The sequence below is a fragment of the Oreochromis niloticus genome, unplaced genomic scaffold (genome assembly GCF_001858045.2).
Source record: "Oreochromis niloticus isolate F11D_XX unplaced genomic scaffold, O_niloticus_UMD_NMBU tig00003110_pilon, whole genome shotgun sequence".
NCBI classification, from domain to species: Eukaryota; Metazoa; Chordata; class Actinopteri; order Cichliformes; family Cichlidae; genus Oreochromis; species Oreochromis niloticus.
This window is the reverse complement of record NW_020327792.1, coordinates 99,632-116,707: the sequence shown is the minus strand read 5'-3', so window position 1 is coordinate 116,707 and position 17,076 is coordinate 99,632. Positions and strand designations below refer to the sequence as shown.

Below are 17,076 nucleotides of genomic sequence, written 5' to 3'. Positions count from 1 at the left end.
AGTGCGATTACGTCACCGCCATGCGACGACGGCTGTCCCAATTCAAAGTGTACTTCAAATGCATACTCCAAATGCGCCGTCGATTTCCCCAAATATCAAGCGTGGTCCGGTGCACGCTTCGTGGCCCCATATATCCCACAATCCATAGCGCGGCAGTGGGTGTGGATAATTTTGCCGCAAAATACGGCAGAAGGGAGCGGCCGAAGAGTGAACTGTCAAAAGTAAGTACTGAATATGATGACACTTATTTATGTGCGAATGTTTAAGAACATTAAAACATTACTGTTGGCCACATGTCAGCAAAGTTATGTGACATTAGTGATGTTTGTACTTTCAGCGGTAACTTGGTTTTAAAGCCTTTACTTTAAAATATATATATAGTCGACCTTAATCTTACAGAGAATGTGATGATTTTATGGATAATTAAAGTCAGTCATATATCCACAAACACAACAAGCTGAAAGTCAGTGATGCTGCTCGGTTTGCAGTCCTGAATATCACGGCACAAGCAGGATTCACTGCACTGTTAATGTTAGCTATGTTATATTGCTGCCTCTGTTCGGTGGTGTCGAGCCAAACGGACTTTAACGTGTGTTTGAACGAGCTGACGGTTCACTCGTTAAGCTGAAAGAAAGATGCTTTAATCACAGGAGTCACACGTGTCCACTGGACCATCTGGGAACTCTTCTTGTTTAGCACTCGTAATAACACAAACACTAAATCCTCCTTCTCTTGTGCTTTTTTGTCGCAGTGTGTACACCTGAGACTGTCACCTGTCTGTCTGTCCTGCACTCTCTCTCTGTTTCTTTCTCTCTGATTGTGGAATAAAAGTATGAACATGTATTTATAAGTTACACTTGTGTTTGAATCCTGCAGCTTATCACACATTTGATTTCCATGTGTGACAACTGCAAGTGTCCAGAGTGAGGACAGACTGAGGGACCCACTGCTGCACATCATCTGTGAGGCTTTGCACCCCTGATGATCCACCAGGACAAACTCAGCAGTGTGTGAGGAAGAGGAGGAGGAAGAGCCAGCAGCAGCTGACAGATGGAGAGAATAGACAGACTGTTCCCTGTTTGTGAAGGACTGCTAGGAAAGTTTAACATAACTAATTGTCTGTCCTGAATCAGTCTTATTAGGTAATGTTCAAATAATGTTATCATCCCAGTGTTTTCAGTGTGGGAGAAAGTACTCAGGGCCTTCAAGTTACACACTATGAAAGGCAGCAACAAGTTTAATATTCAGAAACCTAAAGTATGTATCAGCAGCAGAATGGAGCTAACAATAAATGTTTGTTTCAGTTCTATGAAGCTTTGAGTATTTTGGATTAGTAGCACTGCTGTGTTTGTTGCATCATATTGCTGTAATTGTTTATATGCTTTATATATTCTGAGGTAAGTTGATCTATAGTGTTACATCATATTCTATAAGGATGTTATGTGTTTGTAGACTTTCTGCCCAGTTTGACCCATTTAGCAGAAGTCGGCCTGTTTAAGGCTCTGATATCTATTCTGTATGACTTAAAGCAGTTATGACATGCTCTGCTTTTCTCACCCAATAAAGGAATATTTCATATATCAGTCTGATCTTCATTCTATCAGAAACAGTTATCACAGCTCGTACATTTTCTTTTTACACATATATGTAAGCATTGAGCCAAATTTAGTAATGCCAACATATTGAAAGAACAATGTTTGTCTCTTATATATAATACATCTGTATATACACTGTCAGAGATACTTGTCTTTGAGTGAAGATTTAAGGTGATAGGAAATATAAATAACTGCTACTTGCATCTTTGACCCAGAGTTCAAGCTCATATATATATATATATATAATCTGACAATACATATAATATTGTCCATATTATATTAACATTACCACAGTGAGATGACTTTAGTCTCATGAATAACATTAGCTAATTATCATTTACTAACTAATCTTGAAATGACTGTTCAGTACAGAAATGAAGCCCAACTATCATGTTTTACAGTCCTGTGGTCTCAGCCTCAGATACTCAACTAATCAAAGTGATGTCATGACAAAAATGAATGACCAACAAAACATTTTTTCTCCTTCATTTCTGTCACACAAAGCTGTATGAAACGTTTCTCGCGGTTAGTATCATGGTTGCTAGGCAACCTGAACAGCGCGACGAAGACTAGACCGTCCCATTTCACAAGCCTCTCACTTCCGCACTTCCCGTACTTGTAGTACGCACCGTACGTAGTATGCGTAGTGTGTGTACTTCAAGCGTGCAGACCCTGAATTGGGACACAGCCAGAGTCTGCGCAGTAGTAACTTGAGGTGGAGCGACTGTGTAACGCTCCCGCCCACACACCCGCTGGACATGACCGCAAACACGCCCCCCTACACTTTTTACGTAGCCCGGCTGCTCGAGGTTTTTGTTGCTGGTTTACCGCGACTGACGACTCGTTTAATTAAGGTAAATACAACCATGTCACTGTTATAAAAAAGACACACAGCTTATTATCTTATAGTTCTAAAGTCACTCTGTTGTTAATTCGTTAGCTAGATTAGCCACTAGCATATGCACTGTGTTGGAGGCTTGTTGCTAGCTAGTTAGCGATGCTACACACCTGCTACTCTATTAGTCTGTGTTATTGAAGGATTCAGCATTTCTTATGTTTTTTTTTAAATCCATTTTTAGACAGCGATGAGATCATCTGCAGACTCCACAGAAGCCCAGAGTTACTGTTAATATCAAAAATATAATGCTGTCCTTTGAGATTTTAACATAAGACTGTGAGTGTAATGAATCTAAAACTGTTTAAATCTTCAGAGCCCTCTACAGCCTGGTAACATGGAGACTTTAAAAACATCAGCAGAACGTTTCAGTAGTGTAGTCTAATTTGTTCTTTTCATTTAATAATAATCCATATTATATCAACAGCTACATTCACCCTGGGGAGAAACTAGTGAGGGAGACCATCAGGACCATGCTGGGTTTCCTGGGTCCAGAGGTTTGGAGAAACATCTTCCCTTTCTTCATCACAGTTGTCCTGTGCCAGATGTTCTGTTGACCAACTGAGAGAGACTTCATTTAAGAAACACCAGGAAGACTGAAGCTCATCGCATAGATCAAGCAGGACTCATGATCTTCACCAGCAGCTCCCTCACAGGGAAATCTTCAGCACTCCTCTGTAGGCCCGCCCCAGGAGATGGATAAACCCAGCAGTTCATGAACACTGTGATGGAGACCTTTGGTTTGTGTAATGTTATAAATACTCGGATACTCCCCAGAGGCTCCGGACTTTTACATAAAGATATTATATTCAGTCCTGTAGAAAGTTATATATTTAAAAATATATGATCCTCTCTGGTTACTCTGGTATGAATAACTCTGAATCACTTTATGGTAAATAACACATTATCTGCAAAAAAAATGTGAAAGAATTCCAGAAGAGAAGTTTGTAGTTCAACATACAAGTGACGACCTTTGACCTTCATCAGGTTTTATTTAATTGTGTCAGAGAAAATCTCATATGCTCTTCATGCAGCTGAGTACATCAAGTGTTTAAAGCGGAAGCTGTGCAGGTCTGAGATCAGCAGCTTTGTGAAACACCAAACTGAGGTCCTGTTAATGCTGATATATAGTGACACAGTTACCAGGGGTGATTAATCCTTTTGTTTTTTTGTCTTTAACTTTATCAATAAAGCTGCAGCTTTCACTACAGGACATGTGGTACTTTGCACTGTTTTCATCAGTTCATTTTGCAGTTAACATGTTGGATGATCTGTCTGCTGTCACTGGGTGGTGCTGAGGTCTGAATATGAAGGCAGCTCCTGTAATCACAAAGACAACAGAACCATCAAACTCAAATATAAATTTTATCCCTCAAAATTGAAATAAAGCTGATTCTTCTGTCCTCACACACTCAGGATCTGAAGTTCTTCTCTTACATTTTTTCAGTATTACAGTACACTACAGTACTTTAATCCACAGTTCCTGATTAATGAGGAGTTACTGAAGTACAAGCTTTTAAAAAAGATGTTACTGTCTTTACAGATGTGGCAAGAGCCTGAAAACATGCTGTTGTTTGCACATATTTAATAATCAGCTCTGCACAGGAGCTGAAGCAGCGTGCAGCCTGTTGCTTTTACAGTTTAATACTTGTAATAAAAGTACCGTAACAGTAATTAGTGACTGATTAGCCCGGAACGTTTCTCTTGATTTCTTTAGTAAATTCATTCACCTGCACAGATTAGCTAAACGAACCCCGACAGCCGAGTGCTCATCTTAGCTAGCTAGGTCTCAGGACATAGCTAAGGACGGTAGTTACGGATTAGCTTACAAACACGTTTAACTTACCGAAAAAGTGCAGCGGGGCCTCGGGTCCTTCTGTCGGGTAGTCCAGTTTACTGAAGAACACCTCAGACTGTCAGGTTAAAACACTCGGTCGTGTTTTCGTAGCGTAAACGCTGGCCCTCCTCTCAGAGTCTACGCTCTATCTGCTATTCCCGAACACAGATACGCAAGTTTCTCCGTGACTGCAGCTGCCAGTCAAAGCTGCTATGATGACGTTTCACCCCAATTTAACATCGCCGCTGTAGGAATTAGAATCAAACTTATGGGAAAGGAGACCCCTTGGACATCAATCAGCATGATGAGAACTATTGATAACAAAAGAAAGAATCTTTGGAAAAAAATTATCTAAGGAGAATAAATTTATTTTAGTCTGACCCCAGTCCCATCCGCTAACATGGAGGAGGCGGGGTTTATGACCTATACTGCAGCCAGACACCAGGGGGCGATAGAGACGTTTTGGCTTCATTTTGGGGAGCTGTGGCATCGTCCATGTTTTCTACAGTCAGTGGTTTAAAGGCTGTAGGTTGCAGCCATTGCTCTAACACTGTATAAATGTAACAGGCCTCACTGCTGGTTCTAATGGTCTGAGCTGCTTCCAGCTTTATTTGTGAAGAGCACAGCAGCTTACAAAACACGTAGCGAGCTCGTAGAGCTGCGACATAAAACTTTCATGAGCTAAGATGTCCTTAAAATAACGGGGCTACGTGCGGTGATGCTAGCGTTAGCCACGTTAGCACGTTACCTTCAACAGGTGGTCAGACTGAGTAAACAGGCACTCAGTCAGAGGTTAGCTCTCCGTTTCGCTGCAGGGTCCCTTCATTCTTCACATATCTGTGTCGAGCCGAGTGTAAATCCCGAGGCTGAACGGCCTTTGTACAAGCACACACGCTTCTTAGCAGGGCGAAGCTATGAGCTAGAAAAATCCAGGCTGGCAGACACCCTGTGTCTGACCAACCAATCAGAGAGCTCCTTACATCCCAAGGTGTGGCTAATTTGAATAGCCTCGAGGAAGTTGTTAATCGAAGAGCTAATCCAGCAGCTAATCAAGAAGCTAATCCAGCAGCTAATCCCGGAGCGAACCGGAAAGGGAAATGGATTTTGAACTGCAGTTTATTAAAGTGCAAGTAGAAAAACGATTTTGAGATGCAGTTTATTAAAGTGCAATTGGAAAAAGGATTTTGAAATGCAGTTTATTAAAGTGCAATTGGAAAAAGGATTTTGAAATGCAGTTTATTAAAGTGCAATTGGAAAAAGGATTTTGAGATGCAGTTTATTAAAGTGTCACTGAAAAAAGGATTTTGAAATGCAGTTTATTAAATTGGAATTCAAAGATGTTTTTTGAAATGCAATTGGAAAAAGGATTTTGAAATGCAGTTTATTAAATTGGAATTCAAAAATGAATTTACAAATGCAGAATTTATTCTACAATTCATTATTTAAGCACAGAAATTTTCATTTCGATGTGCGTGGCTCTTGTGGTCCTCCATAGTCAAACGTGTGACGCATGGTCAGGCTCCCTTTGCTTCACTTATGGACGCGCAGGGTGCCCCCCTCGCGTCGGGAATTGACGTGAAGGGTCCTCCGATTGAATACTATACTGCTCCTTAAACGTTGTATATTGACAACAAGAGATTACCGCGGAAGTGCCTGTTGTCGGTATATTTAGACATTTTCCAAATCACATTGTAACGACCTATACTGAACACAATAAATTATATAATGCAGGCAACTATCTGAGAGAAAATTACTGCAGATAAAACTAATTACAGGGTGTTATTTTTGTATCGGTTATTGCATTGATGGAGTGAGTGATGTATGCTGTGTAATGGCACAGCTAGCGATTGGGTGAATTTATTGCACTGGTTTTATAAACTGTTCTACAATCCTTTTCATATTTGGAAATCCATTTACATTTTTAACCTGTCGATCATTCTGCTACAACTGTAACATATCTTCTCCAACTCCTCTGAATACATGCAGTCATTTTACCATCTGCTTTGGCTAATCACGCTCTTACGTATTAAATAAAATAAAATTAAACAAATAAAAAAGAACAGCTTTTTTTATTAGGCAAAAACATTTTCGGTGCTGTTAAAGAATTCACAGCCACTCACTTGTTTATTTTTGAGAAAGTTTATTTTTTTATCATATTAGATGAGCGGCAGTGACGTCACCGTACTCGATCGTACCACAGGTAAGTAAATATCTGAATCTGTAGATTTTTTTAAATTATTTTTCTTATTTAAAACTAAAACAAAAAACCCCAAAACAGTGAGCTCACAAAGCTGCTTTTAGCAGTTCTGTGGGTTAAGATTAGCAATTTCGTGGAACAGCGAATGACTTAACATTTAATAGCATATATATTGCCACACCACATGTGCTGTAAGCTAGCTAAATTCGTTTCTGTTAGCCAATCAAGTTAAGCTTATCATATATCATCATCCAGGGTACAGTGATAGAGAAGTGTGTGCTGATGTTTGCTATTGTTTCCACTTTTTAAAGTTTGAGGGTTCTCATAAGGGTCAGTGTTGCCAGATTAGGTTGATGCTCAAATTCAAGATAGACGTTATCTATCAATCTAGCTCTCTCTTTCTGTCTCTCTCTTTCTTTCTCTCTCTCTCTCCCTCTCTCTCTCTCGATTAAAAACTTAATAACAGCATTACATAATCATTAAATAGCAGACCGATCATCTATGCTGCAAATGCAAATGAAATACAAATGGACAGTAAACAGGGTTTATCTAAATCATTACAAAAGGGTTTAATGTATATATGTATTTATAAGGTGCTTCTGAATTCTGAATACTTTTTTTTTTCTAAACAGGTTCTTCATCAATCAACCTATTATTGCTTCCTACATCTGCTTTTTGAAAAACTCCTAAAGGCACTTTTAAGAGACACGTCAGTCTGTTTGTATCTGTTCTTACTGCTGTCCTTATTGGTCTGTCTGTCTGTTTCTGCCTCGCTCTGTTGGTCTCTGTCTTGTGTGATTATTCTGTTTGTGTGTGTGTGTGTGTGTGTGTGTGTGTGTGTGTGTGTGTGTTGTTTGTTTGTTTGTTTGTTTGTTTGTTTGTTCTGCTTTCTGCCATGAGTGACTCCGAAATTCAAGATACTTTAAGGATCCTAGATAATCTGACTGATCAGCAGGAACAAATTGATGAGCTCCAACACCTCGATGACATGCTTGGTGAGCTGAAGCAAGAGGAAGCTCCAGTACCTGTGAAACCACCTGAACTAACAGTAAAATGGAAAAAAAGAGACAAAGATGGAAACCAACTCTATGCGAGGCCAAGATCAATCCGGAGTCAATTACATAAGGGTCAGTACTCTTTCATACAAGATCATTTGAAGAGATAGATTGTATGGACACAAATCCATAAATTTAACGTATTAATTAATTGAAATATCTGTAAAGAGAAACAGGAAAGTCATTTGTTTGTTTTGACACAAAAGCACATTAAATAAACCACAGAATTATCTCATAAAACTGAATGCTCCCCCTAGCAAGTATGGCATTCATTACATTATGTTAGTCCAGTAACAAAATGTGGCTGACAGTTACCTCCTCACAAGGATTTTGGTAAAAGATATTGGTACTTGGCAGCACAGTGGCACAGCAAAAAATGTCCTGATTTCAATTCCACTATCAGACCAGGGTCTTGGCGTGTAGAGTTTGCGTGTTCTTCCCTTGTTTCTCTGCTCGCAGGTTACCTGGTTTACTCCTACAGGCCGGAGATGTGGAGTTTGGCTAATTGGTGATTCTAAATTGTTTCTGTGTTATAAATGTGGATTTGATTTGTGTTTTTGATATACTGTTGATGTTTTGTACAGCTGCCCACAGTCAGAAGACCAATTCTACCACTAATAACAGTCACTGTGAGGTGGCATTTGCCCCAGAGACTGTTGGTATGTACTCCACTGTGTCTTCACTAGATCAAAGCAGTATGTTCATGTGTTTGCAGCAATTGCTAGCATATTTATAGCCATCAAGCTTTACTCTCATAGCTACTCTGTCCATTACACTTTTATAATTTAATCAATTTTAATAGAAAATGTTGTTTTTGTTTTTTAACAGAGCGCTTTCTACAAGAACTCCAGAGCTCACTGAATGATTCTTCAGACGATCACCATGAAGCACCACCACCAAAAGCTCCTCTTTTGGCTTCCTTGAACTGGAGCACAAGAAAAACTCTTTTTTCAGAGAGTTGGAGGGCCAAAAGACCCCATCTGGTGAATACCATGGCAGCTCAAGAAAGTGTGTCGGAACATATATGCCAACAATGTGGGAGCAATCCAGCTGTGCTTCGTTGTCGTGACTGTCTACCACGCCCCCTTTTTTGTGATAAATGTGATGTCATCATGCACACCAGATATGTCCTTCACAATAGACGTGCCATGACTGCCGGATTCTTCCAGCCATTGCCTCCAACAACTTATATTGTAAATAAGACCCTTTGCCATGATGGTAAGTTCTGTGACTAAACTTATGTTTACTGTTTACACATTTCCCTTACGCTCTCTCTCTCTCTCTCTCTCTATCTCATTTTTTAAAAAAGTTGATGCTTCCTCAGCTCTCAACTACACTGTTAGCTTTCAGCTGTTAAGTTTTTTTTATTGTTTCAAGTAAGGCTCAGTTGGTCCTACCATATCTTAGTCACATTTCAACGTTTTACTTCCTAGTTAATACAACTTATTTAAATCATATGTTACGCATACATGTTGACTTCTTTAGCACGACTTGTACCTGTGGAGAGCCCAGTCAGAATCTGCGGCTGTCCACCAGAGTGTTTGAGGGTCAGACCAGGAAAGGTTGTTGCTGTGGTCACAATGAATGGTAAGAAGAACTTCATTTTGTCCTGACTGAAAACCATCTGTAAACAATTCACCTAAAACTAAACCCTCACAAGCGTTGTTGCAGTATAGTCTGAGACAAAAAGAAGACCTAACCCAAAGATAATAAACTTTTACTCTGGAGTCATGAGTTTTTCACTTTTCTAGGACGTTACTATCTCAGCATGCCAGAGCTGAGGTGTGAGACATGTGAAGCTTCTTGGACTGCTGGAGTAGATGACCTAAATCAAAGTGATTACTGGCCCGCTACCCTTCACTTTTCTACTTTGTACGCAACAGATGTCTTCTTTACATTTGAAGAAATGAAGATGGCATCACCCGGACTCTCCTGCAAAGCATTTTTAAAAATGCTTGATCAACGAACTCTCCATTTTGGCAGTGTGAGCATTTTAGTCTATGCATCCTTTACAGTATGGTTCTTCTGTGTTATTCAGGATTTAAAAGTCACTTGTAGCGTAGTTGTTTTCAGTTTATGTCTTTCATTTTAAACCAGACGGGAAAGATCTCTGCAGATGGCTTTCAGAAAAGTTTTTTTGCGTGGGAAGCCATGAGATATGAATTAGACAAGATTTTAAAGGAGGATCCCTTCACATGTCATGCATGTGCCCCAGACATGCTTACAATTTCAGTGGATGGAAACCGCAAGCATTACTGTTTCAAGAATGCAGCCAGGTACAGCAAAATATGTGTAATACCAATGTTTGTATCAGACAATGTGACTATAAGGTGCACCAATTAACTTTGGACTAACTTTGTATGACACCATAAAGTATACTGTTATTGCTATTTTGTTCAGATATGAGGAACAGGGCATCTTTGAAGACGCCTTCATAGCAAAGGATGAAGATGTGGGAAGATTTGTGGACCACATACACAGCACATCCAAACATGTAAGATTGAACGCTCTAATTACATAGACATAATTATGGTAACCTTTAACACTCTGCTGAAGAGATTGTGAAAAGACACTGTCACCAGCTATTTAAATGCATTTTAGGTCTCCAGACGAGGTATTTGTGGAGGGGAGTGGTCAGCAGCCAGAGAGACCTCCCAAAGATCCAGCAGCAAGGTGGATGAGGAGGGACTGGTGTCATGTTCCTGGGTCTGTTGACCCAGCGTTTTAAGTTTTAGTTTATTTGGATGTTGTTTATGTTCAAGTTCATTAGGTCTTGATGCATTCTCAATCATCCAGGAAAGTAAATCTCCAAAAGTTGAATCTGTTCATCTGGACGTAGCGTTTTGTGGGAGAAACGTTTCGTCATTCATCCAAGTGACTTCTTCAGTCTCAGCTGACTGCAGGTTTCCCCAAACTTATAAACAGTACATTTGCATAATGTACTGTTTATAAGATTGGGGAAACAGATTGGGGAACCTGCAGTCAGCTGAGACTGAAGAAGTCACTTGGATGAGTGACGAAACGTTTCTCCCACAAAACGCTACGTCCAGATGAACAGATTCAACTTTTGGAGATTCAAGTTCATTAGATTAGCGAAGTTCATTTGGTTATTAGACTCCTTGTGTTTTCTTCCCCTGTATTTAAGTTTCTCTCACCCTTTGTGTTTCATGCTGCGTGTCTTATCCCAGATAGCAAGGAAACATTGAAACAATGTTGAGTCAATATCAGGCGACGTCATTGAAGCAACGTTGAAGTGTGACGTTGACCCAACATCATTCTTGCACCCATTTTTAACGTTGAAACAACGTCAGGTTTTGATGTTGAATCAATGTTGAAACCTGACATTGATTCTACGTTATATTTTCTAACACTGTTGACATTGAAACAATGTCAGATTCTGATATTGAAACACTGTTGAGCTATGGTATTGATTTTCCACCTCTTTCGTACAGTTGCTTTTTATTGAAAAAAAACAAAAAAAACAAAAAAAGGTCAATAGACATGTATCATTTGCAAAATACTTTATTAAAAGACAAAGTTTCCTATTTACATTTCTATGTTTCACGTCACTTTTTATTATTTACTCCGGGATGGGGATGGATGATGTGCGTCCTGCGCGCCACCCGTACGATCTGGAGCATATCTGAGCCATTTCTGGACTGCTTGAGCAAAGACCAACTCAGACAGAGTTCGCCCCTACCTGCTGCGCCAGGCCATCTAGGACAAAAATAGACACACAGACAAAAAAACAAAGACAAAAAAAGGGAATTAGAGCACATGAATAAGCTCTTGTTAATTGTCTTCAGCAGGGAGAAAGTATGTAAACTCCTAGGCTGATAAACATGAAAGTCACCGGACGGAAATCAGCAAACTGCCGCATTTGATTCCCAAAGAGCTATAAGCTGAAAATATGATATGTCTTAGCATGGTGTGCCGTGTATCCTTTAAAAAAAAAAAAAAAGAAAACATGGGGTCCTCGGGCTGTACAAAGTGTAAAACCCGAGGACAAAACAAGCCGAAGACCAAAGACTCCATCTCCAGATTAACCGGACATGAAAGTCTTGTTATTAAGAAAGACAAAGTAATATAGCAAAAAACAGACATAGGAAATGTGAAACGCACCCAGCACATCAATTGATCCCTTTATTGTTCACTTTAGGCTCATAAAACTACAATAAATGTTCAAACTTACCAAATATGCATCTGCACAGCGCTGTCTCTTTAAATGCCCTTTTTTGCTTTGTCTGGTCCTTGTTTTTTTCCCCTGCCCAGTTGAGTACAGAGTACAGCTCCTTTGTAATGGCATAAACCATTACACGGCGGACTCGCACCTCCAGTGTGGTCCAGCAGCACCAATCAACGCAAAGCGTCTCACCTATAGACACATTTTATGAGATGGAATTAGCGTGTCTCATGTCTTAAATGTGTATGCAAGTGCTTGTGTGTTTACTTCATGTAATTGATGATAGAAACATGTCATTTAGTTTTCCCTAAAGCCTGATTTTCAAGTCATACAAAGAATAAACCAAAGTATTGGCAGTACAATGTATTTCTATTCCCTTTTGTTGGATATTCATTTGTTAGTTCTTGTAACTGCTAAAAGTGTTTACTAGTTTTTGCCTGTCACATATATTTGTTATACCATGTAAACTGTGAAATTCCAAGATTTTCAAACTTGCCTTGTAATAGTGGCCTCACAGAGTCTCTGGAATCTACAGAAGAAAAAAAAAAATCACAACAAGATGACATTCAGGAGTATAAATTGTTTTTTTGTTTTTTTTTAGATAAGAGTACATTGACATTGTGATGCAGCTTTAAAGCTTTTTTAAAAGCATACCATCTATAGGGAAGACATCAGACTCTGCATGCTGGCGAGATCGCAAAGCTGTGTCGGCTTGTGCCGGAGGGGCGAAAGGTGCCGGAAGCTGGGTGGGGCATTATGATGGTTGCTATCAGTGGGCTGGGGGGCAGACTGCGGAGTGATGAGGGCTGTTTAGAAAAAGATAATTTTTTTAAGTATTTAAGAATACAGACAACTTGTCAAAAAAGTTTCCTCGTGTCAGACACAGATATGTACACAGACACTAGACAGTATTTTATTACCTGGTATTTTCACTCGAGGGGCCTGGGGAAACCGTTTTTTTGTAGGCTGCTCATCCTCTGAGTCCGTATATGTGTACAGGGGATTTGGTCTAAAGAAAAGAAATTAAAAACGGTCTTAAGTAATTGTAAATATGCTTTTGGCATATTGTTTCCTAAAGTTAGTTTGATTTCTAACAACACACACAGGAAACAGAGACGTGCAAGAAGGTACAGTATACAATGAATTTTTGAAGTGCACAAGTGTACACGACTTTGCATTTTTAAAAAGTTTACAAACTTCCACTTTTTGGACTATATTATGTGGTGATATTGCAGTATGCAAGCACCACAGATATGTATAAAAGACAAGATCATAAATTCTTAACAATCAAAGATATGTTTGTGAATAAAAGGGTTTTACTTGTGCTTTCTTTTAAGACTGGTCCGGGTTCTCTTTTTCGGACTGAAGGTCAGACGTATCACAGCGTTCACGTGGATATCTCTGAAGACTGCGTTCTGCTTCGTGAAATGTGCCTGGAAATACAAACACAATGTACGGCCAGACATACATTACGTGTGGACAAAAGGTGCAAACGCATAGAAAAATCAGCGGTTTCAAAAATACGCTGGTACGTGTGGACGTAGCCTTATTCATTATTCAAGGCACAAACGGAAAGTCATGTACGCGTGCAACGTACAGTCACGTGGGCATGCTGCGTGAGCATTCAAACTGAGTCTAAAGTTTTCGTTTGCGAATTGAAGCGAGTGCTCTCCAATCATCAAAAGTAACAAAGTCATTGGACACGTTTATACAGTTAACTTTACGTTTATCAATCATATATCACAGATTTAGAATTTTTTGTAGTACTAAGCAACTACAGAGCGAAAGTCTGGGTCAAGCGCCGAGGCGACGGCAAGAACAAAGGAAACCTCGAAGCGTTAAAGCTAGCTTTGTAAGGGAATATAACAAAGAAATTATGAAACGAAAATGTTTTCTTTGTTGATATACTTTGTTCGCAGTGCAATTTATTTGTTGCCGGATTGTAAGAAGTAGACACAATTTCGGGCTCGTAAATAACAGTAAAAAAACTCGTTAATGTACAACATTAACGAGTTTTTTACTGTTATTCAAATGCAAACATGGAAATAACGAGTAGGAAAAAAAAAATCATTCATTCTTACCTTATACTAATCGTGGTGCAGTGCATGAACTGATGCCTTCTCCGGTCAATTCCGCTGAGAGTAAATCAAATGTCCCGCTCTACTGTAGAAGACAATGAATACCTGGGGGGATGTACCAATGTGAGAGGGGTGCTGCGGAATAGTCCAAGTGATCGCTGCTTTAATTTCGGTCAACTATACATAAATTGCACGTAGACACGATTTTTTAAAGCTGGTGGACCAAGTCATTGATAACAAATGAACAATAAATCTACTTTCTCTGGTACTTTATACCTGATCAGTTGCAATGCAATTTAATGCTCAACTACAAATCGATGGTTTTTGATGGTGACCGGAGCCGAATGATCGTCAACTATAAATAGACGTTTTCTCGACGTTGTTGTTGTCACCTGGTCGACTATAAATAGATCAAATATCAATGACAAAAAAACAACGGTGAATCAACATCGTTACAACGTCTCTATAGTAAGACCGTCGGTTTACCACAGTATTTCAATGTTGTTACAACATTGGCATTTCAACCCCGACCATATACGACGGTTTGGATGAAAAATCAACATAGATTCAATGTCGTCTTGCTATCTGGGATGTTATCAAGTTTGTATTATCATGTCTGTCTCATGTTTCCTGTTTTATTTTGAAGGAGTCGTGTGTTCTTTGTTCACTGTATTTAGTTTAACTTCCCTTGTCCTGTCATTAGGCTCATGTCAGTCAGCTGTTCCTCCATGTGTTCCCACTTCCCCTAATCACCTCCTGTGTATTTAAGTCCTCTGTTTTCAGTGTGTCATTGTCACGTCGTCTGTTGTTCATGCCATGTTCTTTACACCATGTTTCTAGGTTTCATGTCCAGGTTTTTTCATGTTGTTTATTTAGTTCTCCCAGTTTAGGTTGATGTTAGTTTACTTCAGTTTGCCTTTGCTGTTTCTTTGTACCTTTTTTACCGGCCTTATTAAACGGCTCGCTTTTTGTTAACATTCAAGTTTTGTTCCCTGTTCCTTGGAGTCTGCGTTTTGGGTCCTTCTTGTCAACTCATACAGTCTGCCCCAGCCAGACTGTGACAACTGGAGCTTGCAGTGTGTAGGCATGGAGTGCTGCTCAGTGCTCTAAGTATGTACAGGGGTGAAATTTTTGCTTATCCCTTGTACCTGCAACAAAAGCTGGCCAATAGACATATGACTTTTTTTTGTATGGATGTTACCTGCAAGTATTGGCCATATCTTGAAAGAGTAATAAAAAGCTGTCCAGAGCTCCAGCACCTTATTAGCATGAAGCCATTTCTTTCAGTCTTTCATGCTGAAGCCCACGATTTCAAATGTGAGGTATGAAATTCTGGCTTTAATCACTTTATCTGAACACTTGCACATCAACATTTTGTGTAATTTGTATTTTATCTGTGTGTGTATGTGCATCTGTGTATGTGTTTTTTCCAGGTGAAATGGAGTGGAGCATATCAAGATGGGGCTGGTTTGACTCTAGGGAAGGAGGTGGAGCAATGTAATGCCTTTTTGTCAAGGATTGCAGTTACCACAAAACATATGTCCAAAGCAGGTGAGAAGGCAAATCCTGCACTAGTTAGATTTAAGTGTCTAATTATGATGAAAGTGGTAACACTACGTTTTCTGTGTTTGCAGGACGGAAGGACATGCTAACTCTTATGGCCATGCGCTGGAATCAACAAAAGCTAGACCAGTTGGCCACCTCTCTGACCCATCGATATCAGAAGGTAATGATATTGGTACTTTATTTTTAGATGATTACTCCTCTGTGTTCTTATTATTTGGAGTAAACATGTGTTTAGTGTTTGTTTTTTGTTTGTTTTTTAATCTCAAATTGACAACGTAGGCCACAAAAGCTCTTCTAACCCAGCTTCAGAACCTGGAGTCCTTAAAAGTCCAGTTAGCAGTGACTGACATTCAACTGGATGAATGGGTCAGTGATGTAAAGGATTGGGCAGAAGGTGAGCAAAAACTGATTCAAAAATGTGATGCAATTGCACAATGACTTTATGTAAGTGCAGCTGTCTTATTTCTTCTAAGCAGCAACAACAAGCACAAGTGATGTTGATCCCTTAGTGAGCAGAATTGAAGTGCTCGTAGTGAGCATAAAGAGACGATCCCAGTGTCTTTATAAAGACACCGATGGAAATAAAGCCCGTGCCAAGATTCATCGCAAGATCAGAGAAGAGAAAGGAATCTTGACTTCTGCTGTGGAAAAATACAACAGAATGGTTCCAGACAAAGAAACTCTGTGCTTGGAAGAAATTCTGTCTGGTGACACAAGCTGCCCGTGGCAGCGAGCACACAGCGGTAGTTGTACAAATATGTTGTCTACTTTCAGCATATCTGACATATAATGAAACCCTAAGCTTCAGGTGTTAACCTATAATCATTTACGACTTCAGACGTTCTTTGTTAATTGATTTATAACTTTGTTATAAATGCATTTCAGACTCTGTCAGCCTTACAATAAAGAGAAGGGCATTCGATATCATCATGGCAATAAGAAGACTCGAGGAGGAAAAGAAGATTCTTGTTAGAGAGATGGACCATCACTGGAAATCTCTTTCAAAATATGATACCCTGAAAGAGCTGTCCGGCCTGTTTTCCAGTGAGATATTTAAAAGTATGTATTTAAGTAATGCATACAAAACACTGACTGTTTCTGAAGGCAGTAAAGCAGACTAAATTATATGTTTTATTTTTAAGGTTCGCATTGTGGCCTAAGTGAGGATGGTTTGAGAGGTCTACAGAGCATCATCCTCAGAAAACGACATAATGTGAAACAAAACAAGCTGCACGCAAGACAGTGTTACATGCAAGTTTTGTCAGGAGCAAAGAACATCAACCTTGATCATACTTCCAACGATGACTTTTACAGTGACTCTGAATTTTCTGATTAAATTCGGAAATAAATATCTGTAATATATCAGTTTGTCCTCAAAGTTATATCAACTTCTTACCTAGCAGGTTTAATGCTGGGGGCCCAAATTTTTTCATGTCTTCATGACAAAAAGACATGAGCTCTACTGAGCCAACAATCCCTTTAACGTTAACTAGTAATGACTTCATGAACTTCTTCACAAATAAAATTTTTATCATTAGAGAAAAAATTACCAATAATCCTCCCACAGATGTAATATTATCTACAGCTACTTTTAGTACCATCGATGTTAAGTTAAACTCTTTTTCTCCAATTGATCTTTCTGAGTTAACTTCAATAATTAATTCCTCCAA

At 39.3% G+C, this 17,076-nt stretch overlaps 1 protein-coding gene and 1 long non-coding RNA gene across 3 annotated transcripts; both read left to right on the top strand.

Moving 5' to 3' along the window:
• Positions 1-7,394: 7,394 nt before the first annotated feature.
• Positions 7,395-10,294, top strand: LOC109194245 (uncharacterized). The gene is made up of 8 exons (XM_025904664.1): positions 7,395-7,651; positions 8,164-8,238; positions 8,408-8,797; positions 9,065-9,166; positions 9,331-9,563; positions 9,677-9,855; positions 9,980-10,073; positions 10,181-10,294. Exons 1-8 carry the CDS (start codon positions 7,420-7,422, stop codon positions 10,292-10,294), a joined length of 1,419 nt encoding a protein of 472 aa, XP_025760449.1. The 5' UTR covers positions 7,395-7,419.
• Positions 10,295-14,453: 4,159 nt separating this feature from the next.
• On the top strand, positions 14,454-16,827 carry LOC106097504 (uncharacterized). Of its 2 annotated transcripts, none has more exons than XR_002064441.2 (7): positions 14,454-15,162; positions 15,274-15,391; positions 15,475-15,566; positions 15,686-15,800; positions 15,880-16,149; positions 16,292-16,465; positions 16,549-16,827. It is a non-coding gene; the product is annotated as an uncharacterized LOC106097504 (long non-coding RNA). The 2 variants fall into 2 exon arrangements; XR_002064442.2 differs by having other exon boundaries at positions 14,455-15,162; positions 15,883-16,149; positions 16,549-16,820.
• The last annotated feature ends 249 nt before the right edge of the window (positions 16,828-17,076 follow it).

Coding starts and splice junctions, on each gene's coding strand:
- LOC109194245 (XM_025904664.1), top strand. CDS start 7,420: ATGAGTGACTCCGAAATTCAAGATACTTTAAGGATCCTAGATAATCTG. Junction 7,652..8,163: donor CCGGAGTCAATTACATAAGG/GTCAGTACTCTT, acceptor TGTTTTGTACAG/CTGCCCACAGTCAGAAGACC. Junction 8,798..9,064: donor TAAGACCCTTTGCCATGATG/GTAAGTTCTGTG, acceptor TGACTTCTTTAG/CACGACTTGTACCTGTGGAG.